Source organism: Dunckerocampus dactyliophorus, chromosome 16 (assembly GCF_027744805.1).
Source record: "Dunckerocampus dactyliophorus isolate RoL2022-P2 chromosome 16, RoL_Ddac_1.1, whole genome shotgun sequence".
Classification (NCBI taxonomy): domain Eukaryota; kingdom Metazoa; phylum Chordata; class Actinopteri; order Syngnathiformes; family Syngnathidae; genus Dunckerocampus; species Dunckerocampus dactyliophorus.
In genome coordinates this window covers 24488799-24514067 of record NC_072834.1, presented here as the reverse complement: position 1 = coordinate 24514067, position 25269 = coordinate 24488799, and the positions used below count along the sequence as shown (strand labels likewise).

General features: G+C 40.9%; 2 protein-coding genes and 1 long non-coding RNA gene across 15 annotated transcripts in view; 2 read left to right on the top strand and 1 right to left on the bottom strand.

The window, feature by feature from the left end:
• The window catches only part of LOC129169297 (vascular endothelial zinc finger 1-like), a 29424-nt gene extending 27011 nt beyond the window's left edge, over positions 1–2413 (bottom strand). Inside the window, exon 1 of the mRNA XM_054755597.1 lies at positions 2288–2413. Coding sequence (XP_054611572.1) covers positions 2288–2320 — 33 coding nt within the window. The 5' untranslated portion in view covers positions 2321–2413. The remainder of the gene's footprint in view (positions 1–2287) is intronic.
• On the top strand, positions 1496–8298 carry LOC129169298 (uncharacterized). Of its 8 annotated transcripts, XR_008566410.1 has the most exons (12): positions 1496–3216; positions 3390–3435; positions 3500–3574; positions 3690–3720; positions 3812–3858; positions 3962–4716; positions 4878–4911; positions 4996–5072; positions 5136–5225; positions 5322–5380; positions 5515–6055; positions 6139–8298. It is a non-coding gene; the product is annotated as an uncharacterized LOC129169298 (long non-coding RNA). The 8 variants fall into 8 exon arrangements; XR_008566405.1 differs by having other exon boundaries at positions 5322–6055; XR_008566406.1 differs by having other exon boundaries at positions 3962–4036; positions 4556–4716; positions 4996–6055.
• Positions 8299–9661: 1363 nt separating this feature from the next.
• The window catches only part of LOC129169030 (unconventional myosin-XVIIIa-like), a 120380-nt gene continuing 104772 nt past the window's right edge, over positions 9662–25269 (top strand). For 5 of the 6 annotated variants that reach the window (XM_054754981.1, XM_054754972.1, XM_054754968.1 and 2 more), the window contains exons 1-2: positions 9978–10215; positions 12166–13159. In XM_054754981.1, coding sequence (XP_054610956.1) covers positions 12227–13159 — 933 coding nt within the window. In that variant the 5' untranslated portion in view covers positions 9978–10215; positions 12166–12226. Of the gene's footprint in view, positions 9833–9977; positions 10216–12165; positions 13160–25269 lie in introns of those variants that run through there. The other variant, XM_054754965.1, reaches the window with a different exon arrangement.

Genomic DNA, 25269 nt, shown 5'->3' with positions numbered 1-25269 from the left:
AGTATACCAGTGTTTCTTTCTTCTTCAGAACATTCCAAATGCTTGTGCTGGCTACGACCAATGCTGGTCTCACAATTCCCCAGAGACAGCGCTCTGCTTTTCATGTTGTTTTCACCTTTAAATGCAGTCTACACAGAAAAAAAAAAAACAACCCAATCTGAAAGTGATCACAGACATTCAGTGCTATTTTTAGATTGACTAAGCAATGGAAATGGACACACCTGGGCAACAGAACACACCCGTCACATGTCTCAAGACTTTTGATATTGTCTACGCTGCTGTGCATGGGATCCACATGTAAATACCTGCAAATAAAAGCTGAAATGTTGCTCTCTGGTCTCATACAGGTATTTGTCTTCTGATGTCAAACCAGAATATTTTCAGCCTACAGCAAAACATCAAAGAATCACCCTCACTGTTTCAATACTTGTGGAGTATAAGTGTTACCAGTCGCATAGGATTATGTAAGAGTATGTTTAATCATCGCTGGCTGGTATGGGCAAGAACCCAACAGAAAGCTTAATACCTTCATAACCGTAAACGTCACATTTACATCCATTTCTGCTCATAAGTACAGCAATATACTGTACCTACTGTGCATGTACTTTCAGGCATGTGCACACCACTAAAAACAGTATTCATGTGCAATTTGTGACCTGAAGTTTCGGGCTTTACAATATGAGAACAGGGTTTCCCATACATTCATCTGTGGCGGAAAAACAGACCGCCACAGATACTGGTAGCGATGTTGCTTTTTTGAGTGTTTGGCACTACCTACTCACCCTGTATGTTATAATTGCGTGGCCATCCAACTGTCTGCGTCGCAGGTCTGCACTGTCAGGAGCAGTTCAGCATGCCATCGCCACTAACCAGCTTTACAACACAGCGCAAAACGGACCCACCGTCAAACCGAACAACAGTCTTACTCATGGTACACACAATAACAACCAAGCAACAATCATTCTATGTGGTTAACGACGACCAAACGCACACGCTAACACACAACTTTAACAGTTTTTTTTTTTACAAAGTACAACTACATCTTGTAGCCGGTAAACATCCACCTTCAAAATAAAAGCATGCCAGTAAAATATCACTGTTGGACCACAAAACCAATACGTTCATGTTCTGTTGCTAAACAATGTTTAAAAACATGCCATAATGTCGCACTTTTCTTATGACACAAACCAAAAAGCGTTGTTTTACCTGTCCACACACAAACACCAAGTTTTACGTCATAGGCGATGGCATCAGTTACCAGCAGTGACCAGTTTTCGCATTCTCTGAGATACTGTGTACTGTATAGTAAGTCTACAGCATATACGCCATCACATTTTCAATGGAACTACTGAAATGAATGACCTTTTCCAGGATATTCTAATTTCTTGAGACGCACCTGGACGTAAAAGCATCAAGATAGCATGTTATGGTAACACATTAGTCAATCCATCATCCTCATACAAAATCGCATTCATTGCATAGTTACTGAAATCATTTCAGTTACGTGAAGAGAATATTTGTTTGAATATTTTCGAGCTAAAAAGAAAAGGATAAGCGAGTATTAGCATCATCGCAGCTAGTGTTAGCTGCGCTGTGCTTAGTTTACCTTCCTTTCCGACACTCACTATAAGCAAATAGACACATAAATGAACAGATAGACGGCCTTTTAGTCGCAAATAAGTTAGTGCAAGGTGAGTATGTGGTGAGTCACCTCGGCTGTTGGAGAGTGTGAGGGAGGTCGGTTAGCTAACTTGGCTAGTGAACGCTACAGTCGCAGCGGGAGGAAAGTTGGCCGCGAAGCACCGTTATCAGCTGCTGAGATTTACTTAGCGCTCACAATTCCTCGGCGTCAAGGAAAACGCATCTCTTTCCACGCGAGGCAGGTTTGCTCAACACTGGGCGTCCGAGGAAAGCTTTTATTCAAGGGCTTAAACTGCGTGTGTGGATTGTAACGGTGCAGTGGCTCACTTGAAATAATCCCGCATGTTTTTTTTCTGGCGTCGACTTGGAAAACTTTGGAAAAAATTACTAACGCGCAATTTACAACAGCATTTATTTTGTTGATATAAACAAAAACAAATTGAGGAGGATTTTTTTTCGGATAAGCGTCATTCCTGAGCCTCACAGCTGGAAGCCCGGATTCATTTACCATTGTTTTGCTTGCTTATTTGTTCTTCGAACTACTCGTTTAAAAACTACTTTTGCCGCCAAAAGACGCACTGGTTACGGTTAAGGCGTTTATCCCCGCCGCCGGATCATCCCATGAGCCCACAAAGAGTGAACTTACTTGGAAAAGAAACGTACTCCAGCTCGGCTCCATTTCCACACTTAGTAATTCTGGAGGAAACCTAGTGGAAGCCTACAACAAAGCAACCAAACATGGCAGCTGAAACAACTTCCGGTAACCTTAGGGGCTGTACCATTTTACCAATAACACGGGGGTTACATCCTTGTGTGTTCCATAAACGCGTATTGTCTCCAAACTGACTTCAGACCAATGATTTATAATGATTTACCGTACAAACTAATATTTAGCAGTAAATCGCCACACAGATTTTTTTTCTCACCGTACTTCTTGCCTAATTAAGCATGTTTTCTAAACACCCTCGTGGAATCGTTTTTGATGATTCTTCGAGAGACATGTTTTTTTTATTTATCGAGTATTCTCTCTGTCTCTCTGCTCCATAGGTGCTTCACGACTCCGTCATTAATGGATGTGTTATATTAAAAATATGTATTTCTCCTTTCAATCAATGAATGAGTTTCTTTCTAAAAAGAAACCGTGTGGATAGTAGCTTGTTTTCATTCATAGAGAGGGAATGAATGGACATCCTTGGTTTATATCGCCTCTAGTGGACCAAAATATCAATTACTGCACAGCAAATTGAGGAGTGTTAATTTTTTGGTGTTGATGAGAATCTTGAAGTTGGAGTGTCAATCTTGCAATATTTGGAGTTGATCTAACACTGCATTTTCTTAAAAATGTTAAATTTAACACTGGATCATGATAGTGTTGTAGTTAAAATGGAGTGTTGAAAATGTTCAAATCTTGTTAGTGTCACAATAAAGACATTCAACACTTCCACACCCCATTTAACACTTAACAGTGTTCACGTGTCTTAAGCTCCGCCCACGGACATTTCATTTAGACTCCACCCCTCACTTCACGTTGCTGATGGAAGAAGTTGATAATTAGGAATCATTTTGCATCAGTCGGTAAGTAAACGTTTAAATAGATGAACTAATGAATTGTGTTGTACCTTGTTTACACATAAAAAACGTTACTTTTTGGTGTGATATTTAATACTAATAAACTGAGGCAGCTGTTTCCACCCAAAGCCTTTGCTAATGTTAGCTCGTGTTTTTTCTAAGTTATATTTTCTATTTAGTGTTGCTGTGAGCTGAATCGGCACTGCCTGTGCAACATTTGGCAAAGTAAGTGAACGCTACGTTATATCTTCATTTTGAATGAGCTAATGGCTAACTAGCTAATTGGCAGGAGGAGCCCCCACACGTAGGCCTGCTGGCCCCCAGCAAAGGACTTGATATGCTGTACAAGATACAAGATATCAAGGTTGGCAACTCTAATTGTTACTTTAACTTTAAAATAATTGTCAGGCATGTGTTGGAAGTGAACTACACATTTTTTTTTACAATGATGCATCTTTATTTTTCTTCTTGATTCACAGAAAACCTTTGCTTGAGTCTTACATGAATGTGGTAAGTAATACTGTATATATATATATATATATATATATATATATATATATATATATATATATATTTTTTTTTTTTTTTTTTTTTTATCAAGGCATAAGCCCTGCAACTGTGGCTTTTCTTGAGTCTTACATGAATGTGGTAAGTAATATATATATATAACACCTGCAACTGTGGCTTTTCCATATTTATTTAATTATTTAAGTAGGATTTTTAAAAATATTTTATTTATTCTTATTCTCAGAGGTGGATGGAGATGTCTTTGATGAGCTTGTCAAGTCAGGTGTTTTGACTTTCAGGGTCCTTTTATCAGTGACAGGTAAGGATGTGAAAACGTTTGAAAATGCATGAGGTGGTTTAGATATCACAGACAGTGTGGACCCATCAGGTACCTTGGTTTTGTCCAAATGAGATATTGTTGTCATGATCTTTGAGGCCTCAAAATGTATTTTTGGTCTCACTTTACAATAAGGTACACAAAAATACAGTAGTTACTGAGGAACTAATTACTAAAGCACAAATTTACAGGAGTAGAGGATCTAATGAAGAACTAAAAAGGAACCAATGAGCAGAGTAGTTACTGAGGAACTAAAACACAATATGGACAATATACATTTAGAGTAGTTACTAAGAAACTAATGAAGAACTAATGAGTAGTGGTTAGGGTTAGATAGGTTTGTTCCTCATCCTGCACGACTGTAATTTTGTGTACCTTATTGTAAAGTGAGACAGTATTTTCATTTGATATTCAATTTTTAGCCCCTTTTCCATAGGTTGAAATGCCCCAAAATTATTTTTTTGGTTTTAGTAGTATTTAGTGTTTTGTACTGTTTTGTAGAGTAAGAGATTCATTTGACTGGAGATGAAGCATCCTCCACTATCCCCAGCTTCACCCCAGTTATCGCCAGTTGGTGGCGATAACGGGTTTGACAATTTATCCTTCAGCCCACAAGAAAGAGGAACCCAACAGAACCAATGGATCAGGATGAATCAAGACAGGTAAGCTTTGAGTAAATGAATGTAAAGTGTTTAAATGCATGACATTGTTTTATTTAAAAATCTTCTTGAATTCCCATGAACACACTATTTAATGTTAAATAATTAATAATAAATAATTAATTAATAATAATAATTAATAATTTTAATTTTTAATTTGGCAGAAAGTCGGTGGTGTTTCGAGGGCCAATCCGAAAGGTGAGGAAATCTTCAAGGAGCGCAACAAGACTAAAACACTACCCGATGCAACGTGTAAACGCATGGTGAACATCCTGGTTGCAGATACATGTATGATGGAGCTGCCTGGGTCACTTCCCCCTTTCCATTAGAACAGTCATTCCAGACTGTCATCAACTGCAGTAAGACCATGTAGTGTGGGAAGGGTTCTATCTGTGATCATTAACTATGACGTGTTTTGAAAGGAGGGTTCCACCATCATGTGTGACGACAAATTACGCCCTTTTGTGACTTGTTTTCCATACCTCAAAGATCCATTCTCCAAACCTGGATATGTAAGAGTCTTTTCAATGTAAAACCCAAAGTACTGTTTTTGTTTTTCCTTTAGGTGTGTAGTTTGCATTAAAATCTTGTTTCGAATATGTTCATAGGATGCTTAGCTTAGCGGCAGTGGCTCAGGAGGTAGAGCAGGTCGTCCAGAAATCGTAAGGTTGGTTGATCCTTGCTCCCTCCCCCTAGTCACTGTTGTGTCCTACACTTCTCCTGGCTCTCAAAGTTGTTCCAAGACTGTTTCTTCACGATGGTCCAAAAACCAGAGGAGAACATCTGTTAACTGGTCAACAGCTGTTTGATGAGGAGTGCAGGGAGGCACTACCTACAATAAGACATTCAACCGATGAATCCGTGGTCGAAGAAGATGAGAGCAACTTTCCAGTATCGACAGAATATGATCCAAGCACAAGATGTATACAAGATACAAGATACAAGAGAGTTTCATTGTCATGTGCATAGTAAAACAGCAGTTATACCATGCAATGAAAATCTTATTCTGTTCATTTCATCGTCTGTCCTCAATGTGTTCCCTCACTTCCTTGATGTTCCTGGATTGGTAAGGAAATCTTTAGTATTTGGACGAGTTCAGTATTGGATTACCCATTACGTCAGCCATTTGTAAACCTGTAGGCCTACAGTATATGAAATATTCATGTCTTGTTTCTAGATTGACCAGGATTTCTCAATGATGTTTGCTGATGAATTATCTCAGAGGTTCCTGGCTAAGTGGTCAACTGTCTTCAAAGCAAAAGTCATTGCAGACTGCAAGACTCTCCGGCAAAAGCAGAACATTGATGAGTTGCTGTCAGGAACTGAACCTCAACCCGATGTGGTCAGTAGAAACAGTTCTGTATTACGCAAATAACTTCAAATATTTATTTCCTAGCTGTTTTAAAAATGATTTTTTTCTTTTAGGCTGGGGCAGTGATACATCCTCCATCCTTCTACTCCTGCATCTGCTCCCTCTGACTTCTAGAGGCCATGAAAAAAACAGCAAAGATCAGTTTGTCAAGCAACCAACCATCTTCTCAGACATCTTAAGGCATGCAAAGGTCAATTTTTACATATCAAATATGATTTCTGTCTAAAAGCATTCATTTTAGGTTGCAGATGTTCTTGAATTGGCTAATTGTGTTGATTCAATGTCGTAATAAGGTGTGCTAAACGCCTGAGAAATGGAAACAATGCAAACGGGTTTTAATTGTTGTTGTTGTTCAAGATTCAAGATTCAAGAGTTTTATTGTCATGTGCATGGTAAAACAGCAGTTATACCATGCAATGAAAATCTTATTCTGTTCATACTCCCAAGAAAAGAAAGGAAACACAAGAAAGAATAAGAACATAAGAAACATAAACACATAAACATATATACCAATAAATTAAGCAACAACAACAGAAAAGACATTAATACAAGCAAATAATACAAATAAATAAATAAATAAAGTGCTATGAGTGTGTGCGTGTGTTGCGTGCGGCGTGTGCGAGTGCTTCGTTGAGAAGCCTGATGGCCTGTGGGTAAAAGCTGTTTGCCAGCCTTGTGGTCCTGGACTTCAAACTCCTGTAGCGTCTGCCTGACGGTAGGAGTGTGAATAATGAGTGTTGTGGATGTGTGCTGTCCTTGATGAGGTTGTGTGTTCTGCGTAGGACTCTAGTTTTATAAATGTCTTGCAGTGAGGGGAGGGCTGCCCCAACAATGTTCTGTGAGGTCTTGATCACCCGCTGGAGTGCCTTCCTATCACGTGTTGTACAGTTACCGTACCAAACAGTGATGGAGGCGGTAAGGACACTTTCCATAGTGCATCTGTAGAAGCAACTCAGGATTGTGGTGGACATGCCAAATTTCCTCAGTCTTCTCAGGAAGTACAGTCTCCTTTGGGACTTCTTCAGAATTTGTTGGGTGTTGTGAGACCAGGTGAGGTCCTCGCTGATGTGTGTGCCAAGGAACTTGAAGGTTTTCACCCTCTCCACCTCAGTCTCATCAATAAACAGGGGTCTATGCGGCTCCTTTTCCCTTGTTCTTGTTGTTGTTGTTGTTGTTGTTGCTGTTGCCCCTTTTCACCCACAGGAAGGAGCCAGTGTGACCCCCTTCCAAGACTGTTGACACAAGACAAGCATTTCTCCTCTGCATCAGTGAGCGAAGGTGACATCCAGAGGTTCTACATTATTATTGACCAAAAGCCGGTTCCATGCAAGGCACATACATTTATTGCAGCTTTTGATGAACTGTTCAAAGCTCACTATGTCTTCAGTCTCCCGTATGGTTAAAAATGGATAAGAGCAAAGATTTGGGTCTGAATGCTTCCCAGTCATGGTGTCTTCTATGTAACACTCCACTTATATTTGGTGATGTCATTGAAAGGAAGAATGATCACTGGAACTTCCTCCTCCTTTTGATGCAGATTGTCAACATACCTGCAGTGTTCTCCTACACCATAACTGATGGAATGATGCTTTACTTGAAACATCTGATAAGTGACCACCACACTCGGTACAAAGCATTGCTTCCTGGTAAGAAGTTGATTCCCAAGCATACAAAACATTGGCCCTCTTATCCATACGTGGTGCAAGTGTTTTGAAGCCAAACACAATTCTTTCAAAAGGTGTGGTTAAAATTTTCAAAAATCTCAGTCGTTTGTCATGGCCTTTCACTATGAAAATGATTATTTTAGAAGATTTGCATTTGGCCCTACAACATGAAAAACAATCTGCAACTTCAAAGGAGGGGAGGAGCGTGGTCAGGCATGATGTCTGCAAGCATCTTCCAAGTGTGTCAAGTATCAACTGGGTGAGACGTTACAGTATAGAGTACCATGTTGGTGTGTTCATATGTACTGGATGTAGCTTTGATCTACCTGTGTTCAAGAAGATCTGTGATATACTAAAACTCAAAGAATGTGCTTTCATAATCACCTGTAATGTAGAAACGATGTACTATGAGGACCTGTTTAACGCGTACTGCATAGAAGACCAAATGCTTGAGTTTTCTGTCATGTGTTTACATGAACTGACTCATTTCAGACCATTTGACAAGCAGTGCTCTAATGACAAGTGTCAAGGAGCATACATACTGTAGTGCCCTGCTGTTATTTAAGCTACTGTCTGTTTGAAATAAAATGTTTTTGAATCAAATGTATGAAGCCGTCAACTAGTCATATTTTTTATTTTTTTAAATTTTATTTTGAAGTAGTATATTAACACTTTTATATTGTTAATGTTGCAACTCCTTTTGAGAGTAAAATGACACTATAAGAGTCAATAAATGACTCTTAAGAGAATTAATTTGTGACACCTCACACTAGTGTTAAAAAAATGCAACACCGGTTGGTGTCGAGGAGTGTTAAATTTTAACTATATAAATAGTTAATATTGACTCTACAATGGTGTAAAAATGCCTACACTTTCAAAAGTGTTAAAATAACACTTTGAAAGTGTTGAGATTAACTCCTACATTGTCATTTTAGGCCTGCTGAATTTGCTGTGTGTATTCAGAATACTCCCAATTAAATACTGTATTTTTAATATTTTACTGTGTACTGTGCATTCCCCACCTCCAAATTACAAAAGGTTGGCACAGCACAAGTAATAAAAGAAAAACAACTGACACTGAGTAGACGACTTGCAATATCAGATCAAGCCAAGGTAATGCCAAAGTTAAACATTTCCTCCAATCTTTTGGATAGTCAGGTAAAAAGGTATGCACAAAGCTTATACAGGCCTTCAGTTTGGCATATTTTTCACAATTTAAATCCAAATAATCTACGCAAACTTCAAATTCAGATAGGCCTCTTATTTAATAAGACAGCAGTCGGGAATACATTTGAAAGGAAGACGTTTTGTGCCCTCACATGCTTATAATGCCGGCATATGCAGTATAATAAATGCAGTATAATCCAGCATGCTCTTTCAACTTCCTACTCATTGTTGTTCAGTGATGGTGTTCCTATTGTGTATTTGAAACTTTGTCCATCGGATGCCTTTATTCCCGTCCTGTGCAATGGGCCCCTCAGTGAGTCAGCTGATTCTTTTCACATCTTAATCATAAGATGAAAAACACACAACACAATCTACCAACAGGATGAACAACTGTAAGGCTGTGTAACATACTCGTATTTAAAGTGTGTTGGCTCTTTGGTGGCAACACAATAAATGATACAACTGGTTGTACGACCTGAACTTGATCCACTATTCAAATTGACCTTTAGGTGTCGCTGCTGCTCAATTGCACCAATGCTACCTTCATGTGCAGTGGGAATATCACACAAGCAGCGTCAACACACAAAATAGTGGAAACAAAACATTTAAATAACTATTTTTTAGCTACTTTCGGGGCGCTACACACAAAATGGAAGTAGAAACTGCTCACCTTAATAATCATGTTTTTCCCCCGACCACACCGACTTTGTTGCTAACATGCATGTTTCTTTTAAAAGTAAACAATGGATGAATAGTGGTTTTATGTTGTCCATTCCATTACTTTCCCACTATACCTTTAGGAAGTCTGAGTTTACCGGAAGACATGACAAGGTCATCTCACTTTTTGGTAATTTCACGGAAGTACAAATCGAAAAGTTCATATAACACCTCACCTTGACGTGCCGACAGGCTACAGGTAGGATGCTGTTTATTGTGACTTGTATGTACCCGTTATACTATGTGTGTCAGACGCTGTACCGACATCCTTCCCCGAGGCTAGCAGGCTTTTAATGAGGGCAAAGCAGCTTAGAATTATATCCAAGCACTCGGGATGCGGTAGACACACTTGGTAGCATGCAGTCACCTCGCTAGTACTACTACAGATATGCTAGATCATAGCCAAAAGTATTCACGACAATTGACAAGATGTAAGGCAACGTTAATGATATTTCTTTTTTTTAATCGACTTTTTTTATTGGCTTCCTGACCTCAGTAGACGTGATTGCGGTTGGATTTGGAGGGAAATTGCTGCTTATAGATTTGGCACCCCAAGGTTGGGATGCTGCATGCACGTGCAAGGTAAGTCTATGCTACTTGTATTTCATAAATGTTTGTTCCATGGTGATGTCCAATGTGCTTCCATGTAGGGCAACATTGCAAGCCACAACATTAGGTACACTTGCACAGTCTAATGACATCAAAAAAAGATAATGATGCTAAGTTTTCACTGACACCGTCAGACAGGTGATTTAACAGCATGTTTATTCGTGTGACTTGACTTTGCTACGGTGTGCAACCACACACATACTGGAATTAATGTATTTAGGTGAAATTCAAGCTGTTGGGGATGGGCATAGTATTAGAATTACTGGAGTGTAGCTCTGCACAACTACACAAGTACAGCCACAGTAAGAAACATATTGATGATGTCAGTCAAACTGAGCACTGTAAAGGCAGAGTTGTTGGTACGTGTCATGTATCGATTCATCATGGACGAACGTGTTACAGCTGGTGAGTGTCTGGGCATGAATGTGTGTCACTGATCTGTGGTGATAATTAGGTCAGTGATCATTTCTGTTATTAAGAGCATGATGTATAACCCGACTGGTGTGGGGATCCAACCAGAGTCCAACAGATGAGAGTCGAGAGCACTAGGGATCTCACTACAAGCCACAGCTATCAACTCCACATCCAGCACGACTCTGGAGGCATTTTTTGGACAGCTGGCAGCCATCCATCCATCCATTCATCCATCTTCAGCTTATCCGAGGTCGGGTTGTGGGGCCTTGTACAAGAATCCCAGACTTCCCTCTACCCGGGTGATTCATCCAGCTCCTCCGGGTGGATCCTGAGGCGTTCCCAGGCCAGTTGAGAGATAAAATCTTTCCAATGTGTCCTGGGTCTTCCCTGAGGCCTCCTATTGGTTGGACATGCCCTGAACACCTCCCCAGGGAGGCGTCTGGGAGGCATCTTGACCAACCACCTCATCTGGATCCTCTCAGTGCAGAGGAGCAGCGGATCTACTCTGAGTTTCTCCCGGATGACAGTGCTTCTCACCTTATCTCGCAGGGAGAGCCCAGCCACCCTACAGAGAAAACTAATTTTGGCCGCTTGTACTCGCCATCTTGTCGTTTTGGTCGCTACCCAAAGCTCATGACCATAGGTGAGGGTAGGAACATAGATCTTACACACAGTTTTTACCCACAGGCCATCAGGCTTCTCAACGAAGCACTCGCACACGGCGCACGCAACACACACACACACTCATGACTATTTATTTATTTATTTATTTATTTGTATTCATGTCTCTTCTGTTGTTGTTGCTTAATTTATTGGTATTAATGTTTCTGATGTTCTTATTCATTTTCTTGTTTTCTTTCTTTTTTGGGAGAATGAACAGAATAAGAATTTCATTGCATAGCAGAACCACCAGTTTTACTGTGCATATGACAATAAAACTCTTGAATCTTGAATCTTGAGATCCACCGCTAAATAGAGAGCTTTGGCTTTCGGCTCAGCTCTCATCACTGCAGACGCTGCACCAATCCGCCTGTCCATCTCACGTTTCATCCTTCCTTCACTCTTGAACAAAATTACAAGGTACTTCAACGCCTCCACTTGGGTCAGGATCTCATCCTTGACCTGGAGATGACACCTCATCCTCTTGTGGGCATCTATGACACTCGCCCCCTAAACTTTACTCTCATCCAGGGTCATGGCACCAATGTAACCCAACTTGTGTGCCCCCGCACCTGCCCAGTTATCCAACCAAGGTGTACTGAATGAGAGTCGAGAGCGTTAGGCATTGAGCTAAAAGCCTGGGCTGTTAACTTGACATCCAGCGCACGTCTGGAGGCGTCAGGGAGTGAGGTGTACCGACGTGCTTTTGCACAGTTACACCTGTACAAATGCATGAGTTGTTTTTGTTCACATAAATGCAAACATCTTGACTGCCTGCTAATTGAGTGTAGGAGACAAGCTCAAATTGTATCCCCCTCCCCGCTCACATGATATCATAATGCTTTCCAGGGCTCGATGGATATCTCCCATTTGTGGCTGTAAACACACACCAAGCAAGGGTCTCTAGAAGATGTTTCATTTGATAAAGAAAGACAAGGAGAAGGAGAAGAAAGACAAAAAGGACAAGAAAGAGCGCATGTCCCCTGCCGAGTTGAAGAGTCTGGAAGAGATGAGCGTACGTCGAGGCTTCTTTCACCTCAATCGGGGGAGCTCCAAGAAGGAATCAAGGAGCAAGTTGGAGATCTCAGGTCCTATTCCTATTAAGGTGGCAAGCAGCCAGGATCTGGGCCTGACACACCTGGATGCTGAACACCTGAACAGCTGCGACACCTTAGCGCAGGATGTGTTACCTGGTGAGGAGATGAAGGATGTTGACCACGACCAAATACGCAGCTCTGTGAAGGAGAGAGCGGCTAAGTTTGGGGAATTAGCGAGGGTGAATTCTGGAGCAAGCCTCCGGTATCTAGCTAGCTCTCAGAGGAACAACGCATTTGATGCTTCTAGACTTTATGGGCAGAAATTGAGGCCGCAAATATTTTACCAAGGCAGCAAAGCACAAAACCCATACGGGGTTCACATACCCGAGCTGGTGGAAAAGACCTTCCCAGGGGTTGACCTGCAGTTGCCTGCGCTCGTTGCACCCCCGATACCCCACCCGAGAGAACTGAAGCTAAAGCGGCGCAACACTGGGGATTTTGGCTTCTCTTTGAGGCGGACCACCATGCTGGACAGGCAGCCTGATGGAGGCGTGTGTCGGCGAGTGGTGCACTTCGCAGAGCCCGGTGCTGCTGCCAAGGACCGGGCGCTGGGCCTGGTGCCAGGAGACAGGCTGGTGGAGATCAATGGGATCAAGGTTGAGAACAGGAGCAGGGATGAGATTGTGGAGATGATCCGTCAATCTGGAGAGTCTGTGCGGCTGAAGGTGCAGCCCATTTTGGAGCTGAGTGAGTTGAATCACAGCTGGCTGAGGACCTCGCAAGGCCACAACAAGGAAGCCTTAAATGTAAGTTACACTTTTCAATCATATTTACTCCTTTCAACCCCCACGGGCCTGCCCGCGGGCCGGTGTGTCATACATCACTAGAAAGCTTAGTTCAGTGACATTCTACTGCTGTACACCAACCCATGATAGAATTACAGATGCAGGCTTGGTAAACACTACTTTTACACCAGTCACAAACAAAACAAACATGGATGCAACTCACCTTTCAAGCCTCAGACAAACGTGCACATTTACTGTGTGGAAACAGTCCACAGCCAGCCCTACAGCCGTAAACACACTGTTCAAAGTGGGGCCTGGGGGCCATTGGATTATTTCTTTTATTTTGTGTTTGCTTTTTTATTGGCCGGCTGGCTGCACGTTCTAAAAATGTCACTGAACAAGAAAACAAAACAAAACAAAAAATAATAAAGGATCTGAAATTTAATTTAAGAACGACATAATCTAATGAGGAAAAACTTGTAATTTTATGAGAGTAGTGTTGTAAAATATTATGAGGAAAAATAAGATGATGTGAAATATTAAAGAAAAAATATTTAAAATTTTTTTGGGGAAAATTACATTGCAGAGAAAGTTATAATATTATGGGAATAAAGGCAAAATATTCTGAGAATAAAGTCATAATAATGAGAAGAACATTTACAAGAGGAAAGTAGCAATAAAATAATTTTCCGATAATAAACGTATAGTATGATGAGGAAAAACAATGTCATGTTGAGTAGCATAAAGTTGAAATATTGAAGAAAGAAATTGGATATTTTTTCAAATGATAATATGATAAAACCAAAAAAACCAAAAACCAAATAATGTTGGAATTTTTGAAGGATTAGGCTGGGGAAAAAGTTATGTGGAAATAAAGTTCAAACATGATGGGAATAAAGTGAAGCTATTGTGGGAGTAAAGTCATGAGATTAGAAATTGAAGAAGAAAGTTGAAATATTAAAAAAATAAAAAAACAGCAAAAAATAAAAAAAAGAGCAAAGAGTGAAGTTGCTATGAATAATGTTCTTTTTCACCTAAACTGAGATGAAATATATATCTATATATATAAAACTTGTTAGCATATCTTCATGTGTTGCTTGTGGCAAAGTCGCATCCTTTCATGTTTCACTATGTGGCCCTTGGAGGAAAAGGTTGGGACGCCCCTGGTCTAACCGCCACTGCAGACTTTCATCATTTTTGTCAAGTGTGCATATTTTTGATGCATGATGGACATATTACACATCTGGTTAGCCTGGATAGATTAGACACGGAGTGCTTTGAACTTTTGACTGATGTCTAAGAGACTCGTCTGCTGTGACACGCTAATGAACTTGTGTGCGTTAAGAAGTCTTCTAACGTACGGAGCTCGTGCCAGTTACGTGGAATGTTAATATATGATAGACGTGTATAGCATTGAAAACACACACGCGTCATGATGGCAAAGAACTCCTACGTAACGGAGCAAGCATGGCAATTATGGATGGTGCAATGACGATGTCTTTATTTTACAAACAATCATGACAAAGGGCCTTCAAAGACAAGATAAAGTGTCAGGTTTGCTTTGACCCAGTGTGACCAAGGGTCTCCTAACCTGTGTAAAAGAATCCATTTTTGTGGTACTGGGGTGAGTCAAGTCCCCAAGATATGGTCCCATTGTGTTTTCCAGTCCATACCTGTAAAGTAGTTACGTTCAAGGCATACTGCATTTTTATGAAACAAACTATTCCAAGTCCGGTAAAGTTGGTCATTATCAGCAGCACTTCTACACATTGTGACTGTTGGTGAGACAAAACGTGTTGGCTTCCAAAGAGCCCAAAGCCAACGCCTGTACGCCAAGGGTTGCTTTTGCGTGTCGTTCCTCATCTGCCGCTTCTTTCCATTAATCGGGGCTTGCACCAAAGAATATTCCGACTGTTCAGACATTGCTTGTGTGTGCTTTTGTGCTTGTATTCACTGGGGAGCGAGTGTGTGTGTGTGTGTGTGTGTGTTCTGGTGTGTGTATATATAATCCACCCCATCCCCCATACCCCCTTTGACACCAAACAATGGGACGCTGAAGTAGACAACGGCCCAAGCGCCACTCCAGCGCTGGGCCATATGGTGGTGTGAGCCTATTCAACTCTTTTGATGTGGATTATCATGTGCAAGCAAAGCTCACCCTTTACCGGATTTCATTCCTTTCCACTGTCTTACATACGCTACAGAAGAACACTGTTCTACCTAAAACTTACAAAGGTCCATTTTAAGCTCAGGTATAGGATGCATATGTTACGTACATACAGTATTAGGGCTGCAACTAGCCATTATTTAATTAGCTGATTCAACTGAAGCTTGTTGTTTCAATTGATGAAATCATTCGGGAGGCCCGAGACCACGGGTGTCCAAACTTTTTCTGCAAAGTGAACACGTTGATTTTTTGTGAAGATGCTAAGAAGTTGTATACTGTATGTATGTATGTATATATACTCTATATTCACATTGTTGCTGGTTTTGCTTTTTTAGTTTTCCAAATATTTCAACTTTTTATTTTTTATTTTTTTTAAGTGATGTTCGGAAATGATCTTTTCACAATATTATGACTTTACTTTTTCCCTGACCTAATTTTCCAAAGATGACCTAATTTTGTTTTGTTTGTTTCTCATAAAGAATGCCTTTTTTCTTTAACTCATTCAATTGCAGCCATTTTTCAGAATTCAACCCTTTCAGTAGTGGCCATTTTACACCATGTTGACTGATCTTTCAAGGCACACAGAATATTGTGTCGTATGGTTATATAAACATGGAACCTACCGAAAGAAGTATTAGACTCTCGTCTTTCATCAGAAAAAAAGTTTGTTACTACCTTTTTCCGTTCTCTAGTAATCAGCAGTAGAACGTAAGTAAGTTTCAGGAAAATATCAGTTCCCAACTAAAACTGGGAGAAAACAAACTTTTTGTGAAAAGATACATTTCAAGCATAACTTTCACTTTGCACCAATGTTTTGCTTTTGTGACAGCTGAAATATCTAAACAACTATACCAACATAAACAACACAAAACAGGGTTGTTTTTACAACAAAATAGCAATTGATTTACAAATATAACACCATGAACTATTTACACTTTTCACATTTGGAACTAAACTGTGTGTGTGCATTTGCATGCGTTAAAATTTCCAGACAATGTGTAACCTTCCGCACGCTACACTCCTCCACGCTCTCTCACTTCCTCCTTGCTGTTGAGTGTGTACATGCAAAAGATCCACGCCAAGCTCTTATCAAATACACTTCTGCCACCTAGTGGCCGTTTTTATGGCTTAAAACTGCTCTAAAAGTGACATATACGTATAGGTAATGACATAAAATGATATATATTATAATTCTTGTCAAATTTTGACTTTTTCTTGTTAGATTACAATTTCTTTTTTAATATTCGGACTTGTAGGACTTGTTGCTGTTATTTTTTTTTTTGAATGTGCCATGGGCCAATAAAAAAACATGGCAGTGGGTTGCAAATAATCGCGCTTTGGACACACCTGGGTTAGGCCGTAGACGGAGCAAATCAATATGAAGCAAAGACAAAGAGTTGGTGCTTTGTAGGCTTGTCATGATAACACATTTCGCTGGTTGGTAATTGTGCTATAAATTATCGACGAAAATTGATCATTTCGACCTTTTTCAGACCATGTTATCGTTAAGTTTCATTCAATGATAACTGTGTCATGTCCCATTTGAGCCACTAGATGGTACTCAAGTGTGAGCCTTGTATCTGTGTGAGGCACAGATGATGCCTACTATAGCACTTACGAATCGCGGGGCGTCACCACTTCACATACCCTGGGTATCGCAAGCTTGCGCCGCCCGGCACTACACATTCACTTCTCCGATCAAACGCCCCAGCAAGCCCCAACTGCCTGGACGAATGCCCCACAGCACATCCACACTGGAACTGTGGCAAACTATCGCTTTTGTGCTTTCATTCATATTAGCGTTTACTTGCTAACTGCTAGCTAGCACTCAGTGTATTCGATCACTACGTAGTTAGCCCCTGCCTCCACGTACTGTGACAAAGACGCTGGATAAATGACAGGAGGCTCACTCTTTCCCTCCATTTGACTATACAACCAATGCGCTCAGACACAAGCAGACTGAACCCTCTTGTCATCCAGCCTGTGTGCTGCAGCGAGACGAGGAAATGGAACAGGCATACGTACGTGTATGTAGCGCATGTCCATTTATCCAGGCCTCAAAATGATCGACCTCGTTTGTTCATTCGATTCATTGTTTTAGCGATTATTGTGACGGGCCTAGTGCTTTGGTACGCAACATATCAGAAAAGAGGCTAAAGTGCCCATCAGTGATTTCCAAAGTCAAAGCTGATGTGTGTGAATTTCTAGTTTGACCTAAAACACAAACATAACAGCTCTGCTTTCAAGCATGACTAAGAACATTTAAATATATTATTCATTTGAGAGGCTGAAAGCAGGGGACATTTACATTTTTACATAAAAAAAACCTCTTAATCAAATAGCACAATTGTTGTTGATGAATTGTTTACTGTGCTGGATTAATCATGGATTAATCATGGATGAGTTGTTGCAACTGTACTATATCATGTTATAGTTTAGCAGCAGATATGATGTGATAACAAGCGAGTACTCCAGCTGTAACAATATTAATAGGTTGACTTTTGCTGGTGTAAAACCCGCAAGAGGTGTCGTCGGGATGATGGTATGCCATAAAAGACAAGTGAGTGCAGATTGTGAATGTGGACACGGCAGCAATAACAGTCCCAGCTGGTGTTTGTCATCAGATCACTGAAGACGATGCACATCATTCACGCCCCCCTCTCCTACATCCATTCATGACCTGTATGTCAGCATACAGGTTATTTAGGGAAGATGAACAGATCTACGTGTGAGGCTGACCTAGAACCAGCAGCACTATTTATAGGCGCTGATTAGAATATCATCCTGGCTGTGTAGATAGCACATATGCTGCACAAACGTGCCTTGCTCTATTTAGGGGAGACATTTTGGCAAAATATTTCTTTTGAGACAAGAACCTAAGCAGAAGGTTTTGAGAGTCGTACTTAAAATGAGAAGATGTGCTTTTACAAGGGTTGCTTTTGTATTTTTTATTTCACGGGGTGCATTGATTGGCTTTTCTTGTGATGTTGCGTGCGGTTGCTTGGCAACCAATTGCAGCGATGTGGTTGGAAACGATAACAAAAACAACTTTGTTATTAGGTGTGTGCCTGGTCTACCTTCCATCGTTTCTGTTCCTATATTCAACACCAACATAAATTGATTTTTTTCAAGCTGATATCGATACCATTAACTTCCCCCCTCACAAGACCTGCATTGACTGATAACTCTTTCAATCTACATTATTTTTTAAATGGATATTTAATCGTAATCTCTGTGTGGAGTTTGCATGTTCTCCCCGTGTGTGTGTGGGTTTTCTGGGTACTCCGGTTTCCTCCCACATTCCAAAAACATGCATGTTAGCTTCATTGGCAACTCTAAATTAAAGTATGAATGTGAGTGTGAATGCTTGTTTGTTTATATGTGCCCTGCCATTGGCTGGCCACCAGTCCACAGTGTACCCCGCCTCTCGCCCAAAAGTCAGCTGGGATAGGCTCCAGTATACCCCCGTGATCCTAATGAGGATAAGCGGCACAGAACATGGATGGATGGTAGTTTGTGTACACCTGGAGGCAAGAAACTCAAACAAAGTTGGATTATACAAACTGTACCTGTACATTTATCCCAAGTTTCCATATCATGACATCGTCTGTGTAGGCTCTCAGTCATACAGGAGTTGTCCAACGAGGGAAAGGCTTCTTGAGACGTCATCTGTACTTCTGTGAAGAAGGTGTCGGACGTTTCGCTCCTCCACTGAATTTTCTCATCTGTATGTACTGTAAGGCCTAGGCTACCAGCACTTGTTATTTCGCTGACGAAGCTCTTCGGATGAGGAGCGAAACGTCCGACACCTTCTTCACAGAAGTACAGATGACGTCTCAAGAAGCCTTTCCCTCATATCATGACATCGCTACTATTAAATAAACATAATAAAGTAGCATTGGCTGAGAAGTACAAAGCGTGGCTCAAATGACTTTACTAGCTGTTATCTTCAACGGTGGTCACCCAGCATCATCATTTCCATGATGCTTTAGCCCTCCTGTCGTCCCTGGCAAACTTTCTGCACTTTTCAAACGCTGCGGCGATAGGGACAAGTCCCGGGTCCTTGGGTGTTGTATGTTGTAGCAGTGATGGTGTTTCAGGTGGCTGATAAGGTTTGGTGTGTTGAAGTGCCACGTTTGTGTTTTTTCCCCTCATCGTGGAACGTTGGCAGAGCGTTTGGTGAAATGTCTTCCTCCAAAACACTTTCTGCGCCATGTTTGTTTACAAGCGTGACAGGCATAACCCACCTGTAGCACATTACGGGTAATCTTGCCTGGGTTCATGGATCCCAATATGCAGAGGACAGAGGTACTGTATGTGCACAAATTGTCTTTTAATAGTCACTGCAGCACAAGAAATGTCATGAACAAAAAACAATGGTGCCAGTTGCGCAAAAGAAAAGGACACCGCGGGAAAATGGGCAAAAGGAGAACAAATTTTAACAGCCTAACGGAGCTACAAGACGTGCAGCAAAACCGGATGGCAGTCTGGAAGGCCAACCGCAAACTAGCATACCTGGCGGAGGAAGAATGGACACCAGGCTTGTCGTCTCCAGCACGTGGAATAGATGAGTGCCAACCATTCGCCAACCAGTCGTGAACTTAAGAAGATGAGGGTTCCGATGAGGGGCAGCTGTGGCACGTCTCATAGCTCCGCCCAATACAGGAGTCGTCAGAATCTAAACAAGAAGCACAATGTCAGAACAAATGGCAAGGAAGGAGCAAACAGGACAGAGAAAAAACAAAACAAAAGTAACATCACAACTAAACCGGAGTTGCAGGGAGTGTGACAAATCATTCATATAGGCCCGATAATTCTAATCTAATAATTAGGGCTGTCAAAAATAGCGTGTTAATGACTATTTTATTTCATTAATTATGTTACATTTTTTAGCGTGATTAATGCATGTCACTCACTCCCCACAGAGTGACGCGCTTCTAGAACTTTATTCTGACCTGAACACATCAACAGCAGTGCAATTCCAACACCACATATGCATCTCCAACTCACAAACAAACACGTCTCTCGTCAGCCTCGGAACCACACTCCCTCACTGTCACTTGACCACCGCCAGATGCATTCATGGACACAACGACGTCCTCATTATGCGTGTACATGTGGTCTAAATGAACAGAAAGACAAAGAAACAGAAGAAGTGGATATTCTTATCACTCACTTTGCAACTATTAATGCGGAAGTACAGTTTGCCACATTTAAGTGTGCCCGGAAATCCCAGACAAATAAACTCAAAACATGTGAATTCAACTTAAGTCACGTGGTGTCTTTGAACGCAACCCCTCATTGCATACATGTTGTGCTCCTACTAAAGAAAATAGGTTTTCAGACTTTGAGCTTGAGTTACATTTTCAGTTCATTCGGAGCTCTTCATACATACAAATATACTGCATGATCATCCTGTCTTTCATCTTCCATTAGAATACAGTCAAATACTTGCAAATGGAGATTAATTCATTTGAAACCTGTGATTAATTTGATTAAAATGTTCAATCCTTGGACAGCCCTAATACTAATATGAATGCTCCCATTTTTCATGAGCTGAACTCAAAGATCTCAAACGTTTTCTGTGCATACAAAAGACCTGCACATTTTGGAGTGGCCTTTTATTGTCGCCAGCTTAAGTGAGGCCCGCCTGTGCAGTGATCATGCCGTCTTGATATGCTACGCCTGTGAGGTGGATGGAGTAGAGGTGTTCACCAGGACATATTTATACACACGTGAGCAATATTGGAGCCAGACGGGTTTTTGCGTACAGAGAAAAAGTTTCTGATGTTTGAGTTTAGCTCATGAAAGATGGGCGCAAAGACAGGTTTTATTTACTGAATAAGTGGAGTCAAACATGTCCATTGGAATTGTTGGGTGCCAAGTGTGTCCATTAGGTAGCAGCCAACTGTACAGTACATGCAGTACATACTGTACATACTGTACAATACATGCAGTACATGCGATACATGCAGTACATACTGTACATACTGTACATACGATACATGCAGTACATACTGTACATACTGTACAATACATGCAGTACATACGATACATGAAGTACATACTGTACAATACATGCAGTACATACAATACATGCAGTACATACGATATATGCAGTATATACTGTACATACTGTACAATACATGCAGTACATACAATACATGCAGTACATACGATACATGCAGTATATACTGTACATACTGTACAATACATGCAGTACATACAATACATGCAGTACATACGATACATGCAGTACATACTGTACATACTGTAAAATACATGCAGTACATACAATACATGCAGTACATACGATACATGCAGTACATACAATACATGCAGTACATACGACACATGCAGTACATGTTTTTGTAGCACAACCACGTAATGCTGCTTGAGTAGGGTGAATGAATCCAGAAAGGTGATTGTTCCCAAAGATCAACCACCACCACCACCTTATTCATTTTCTCCTGTTTTTCTTTCTTTTTTTTCCTGGGAGAATGAACAGAACCAAAATTTCATTGCATAGCAGAACCACCAGTTTTACTGTGCATATGACAATAAAACTCTTGAATGTTGAATGTTGAATCTTCCTGTTTTCACTCACGTCAACAATCACTGAGGGTGAAAGTAAGCTGAAACGTTCATGTATCCCTTTCATTCATCACTTCTATGCATTTCACATTGTTTTCCTCATGTCACACCAGTGAAACTATAGTAAAACTATAGAAACGTGTTTTGGGTCAACATTTTTCATGATTTCTTATCAGGAAAATGAATTTGGTTAGAGTCCAACCTTCTGGAATGAATGAATAACGCTAACCAAGGTTCTGCTGGACAAATTAATTTCCCATTTTTCTCATCTTATTCCAACAAAGCATGGCCAATGTTCACACTTGTTCCTGTCCTTGCTGTTTTCCAAAGTCAAAGCTGATGTGTGTGAATATCATGTTTGACCTAAAACACAAACATAATAATAGCTCTGTTTTCATCCAACAACAATATGAACTCTGAACAATCAAACATTGGATATCAAGAGCATGTTAACTCCTAATGACGACCTAATCAACATATTCTGCAATGAAGCAAAAATGCAGCAAAATGTTGGGAGAAAGAGTACCACAGGCTACCCAGCATGCCTTGCGGAAGGAATAAAGGTGTTTTTTTGGCATGGGTATTCTGCGTAGATATTTATTTGTATGCCCACATGGTGCAGTAGCTAGGTTACTTTGTGCGTCGTGTATATTGACGTTGTTATGTTGATTGGATGACTTTTTTGTACACGCTACAGATTGCATCCGACCATTTTGGCGACTCAAGCGCGCCACAATAGCACTCCAAATCATGTTGCCAGCAGCCCTTTCCATGTTAAACGTTTAAAAAAGGAATTTGGTAATGCCCAGTGGGCCGGATTAAGATGCTTGGCCTGATGTGGCCCACGGGCCATAGTTTGCCCAACCCTGCTATTGGCGGATTGAAGTGGGTCAGAATCAGTTGATATGCTTTATGGGTTTTTAATCTTTGCTGTACGCTAAGCATGTGTGGACTAACAGCTTACATGGTGTTGCGTCCCACTAACTAACTGAGGATTAGATTAGCAGACAAGCTCGTCCATGTGGCGCGGTGCTAATATGCAAAGATCTAAAGCTTTATTGCACTTGAAAATGAAGTTGAGTTAAAATACAGAACATAGGAAAAAGAGTAACACTATAGTTAAAAAAAAAATAGTGATAGGTTGCATATCCACCCAATGACTATGGCAGCGGTTGTCACTTAGAAAGACGTACGATTTGTCAGACCTGTGTCTTGTTGATGCTTAACATGCATCATCTGTTTAATGTACATTTAAATGTCTAATTAGTTGTCACATTTCCACGTGTTTGAAATCCGCATGTAAATCGCTAATGCTAACCGCTAGCGCGTGTCTGGAATTTCCAATGTGAGTTAGCATCATGCCTCTGATGTGGGTCATAATTGACTAGAACTGCAGCAATTCATTGATTAATGGATTATTCCATTAATCAACAACTATTTTGATATTTGATTCATTGTTTTTTTATATAAACATGTAAATATCCACTGATTTCAGCCTCTCAGATGTGAATATTTTTAAACGTCCTGAGTCATGCTATGATGCTATGGTGTTTTAGGGCAAACAAGACATTCACACCCATCAGCTTTGACTTTGGAAAACACTGATGGACATTTTTGTTGTGCACCAAAGCATTAACTCTTTGTGTTTGCTTCATATTGATTTGGTGCGTTTCAGCGCTTGCCCGTTACTCCATTTATCCCAACAACAAGCTTCAGATGAATGGACTAAGAAAGTTGCTATTTTGCTTTATTTCTCCATGTTCTCTTTTCAATGTAAAGGCTGTGAAATAAAAGTTTACTGACAACGTGTTGTCTGTCTGTCGACCGAGTAAACGTTAACGGGGGCAGACCGTCATTAAGCTGTTCCAGAAGGTCAGACTCTAACCAAAATGTAGTCAATTTTTCTCCTGAGAGATCCAATTAAAATGAATCAATATTAACACAAAACACTTTGAGAGTTTTATAGCTGTGAGATGGAGCTAACTCCTGGTTAGCATGCTAATAGGCTAACAATGCCCACGGTTGGCGGTGTATTAATAAGACAAGACACGTGCCATATAGTACGCAGACCGAGGCGGAATTTAGGCATGAGCCGAGGTTTCCATGGCCCCATCCGACGCTCCAGCCAACCAGTGTCCCTTAGCACTGTCACACTTCATCTTTTTGTCTGCGGCCATTTATTTAGACTGGACATGCAGTAGAATTTAAGATCCTGCTTACGTCAGTCGCCTGGATACACGAGGAGCTAAATCTATGACATCCAGTACAGCTAGGAAGCATCTCTTCATGTACTGTAGATGTGTGACAGAGTTGTACGTTTGATTGTGGCTCCCTCTTGTGGTCGTCCCGGCGAAGTGACGTGACTTTCTAATTTGAATTGCTTGACTAGATGAGCTAATGAGCCAATGATATGTTCTATACAGTATGAATATGATCATACACAGGCTGGGAGTGAACAGATAGCTTGTATTAATGGAGTTTTCCGTTTAGATGGTCAGTGCTTTTGCGCTTCAGTGTTTTGCTTGCTTTGTTGCAATTTTGGCTCAGCCAAGTAGGAGCGGGGTTACAAATTTGACACTTTGAGTAAGTGAATGGGGGAGACCCCCACTTTGATTGCCTGTCGCCAGGGAGGAGGGTGGCAGGAGTTTACGCACATTCTATTTATAGTCTATCTGCGTTTCAGCAGCTGTCCTATCTCACTGCTCAGCTCTTCTCACATTACACCCCCCAGCCCCCGCCCCAGACTTGTACCACTTTGACCCCGCCCTCCAGGATGCCCTCGCCCCTCTCTCATTCTAAACCCGACCGGCTCTTATACCCCACCCTGGCCCTGCTTCAGTGACGGAGCAAAGATTGGAAGGTTAACCAGGCCTAGAGAGAAGGTAATGGACTTGGGCCTCTGGTGGATTGAGTGTGTGTGTGTGTTATTTGCTGCTGTATGGGTGCTTGTGTTCTGCTTTGCGGTTCCATTTGGGCTCTGATGGCATCTGAGAATGGCCTCCTTTTGCTGCTGAAACTATTTATAGGTGCAAACTGATGAAAGCTGGGCGAAACCTCTCACTGTGACACTCTTTTCTTTTTTTTAAATACTTAGTGCTGTGAGAAAAAGGCCAGAATGTGTATTCTGTGCCGTAGAGACGAGGAAAACACACAGACCGGCGAAACTAGCTAGTTCATTTTCATTCCTTGTGTGAATAAGGAATTCATTTATTAGCGTCACAGGCCTAGAGAAATTTTTTTTTTCTTCTGAGTGAGAAATCTTGTCACATTTTAATCTCACGAGATCTTGTGACACCCCTAGTTGTTTATGTCATCAGTGTCTCATTTTCCCTCGTTATGTCTACTATATCGGGTAATAGGAGTTTTACGG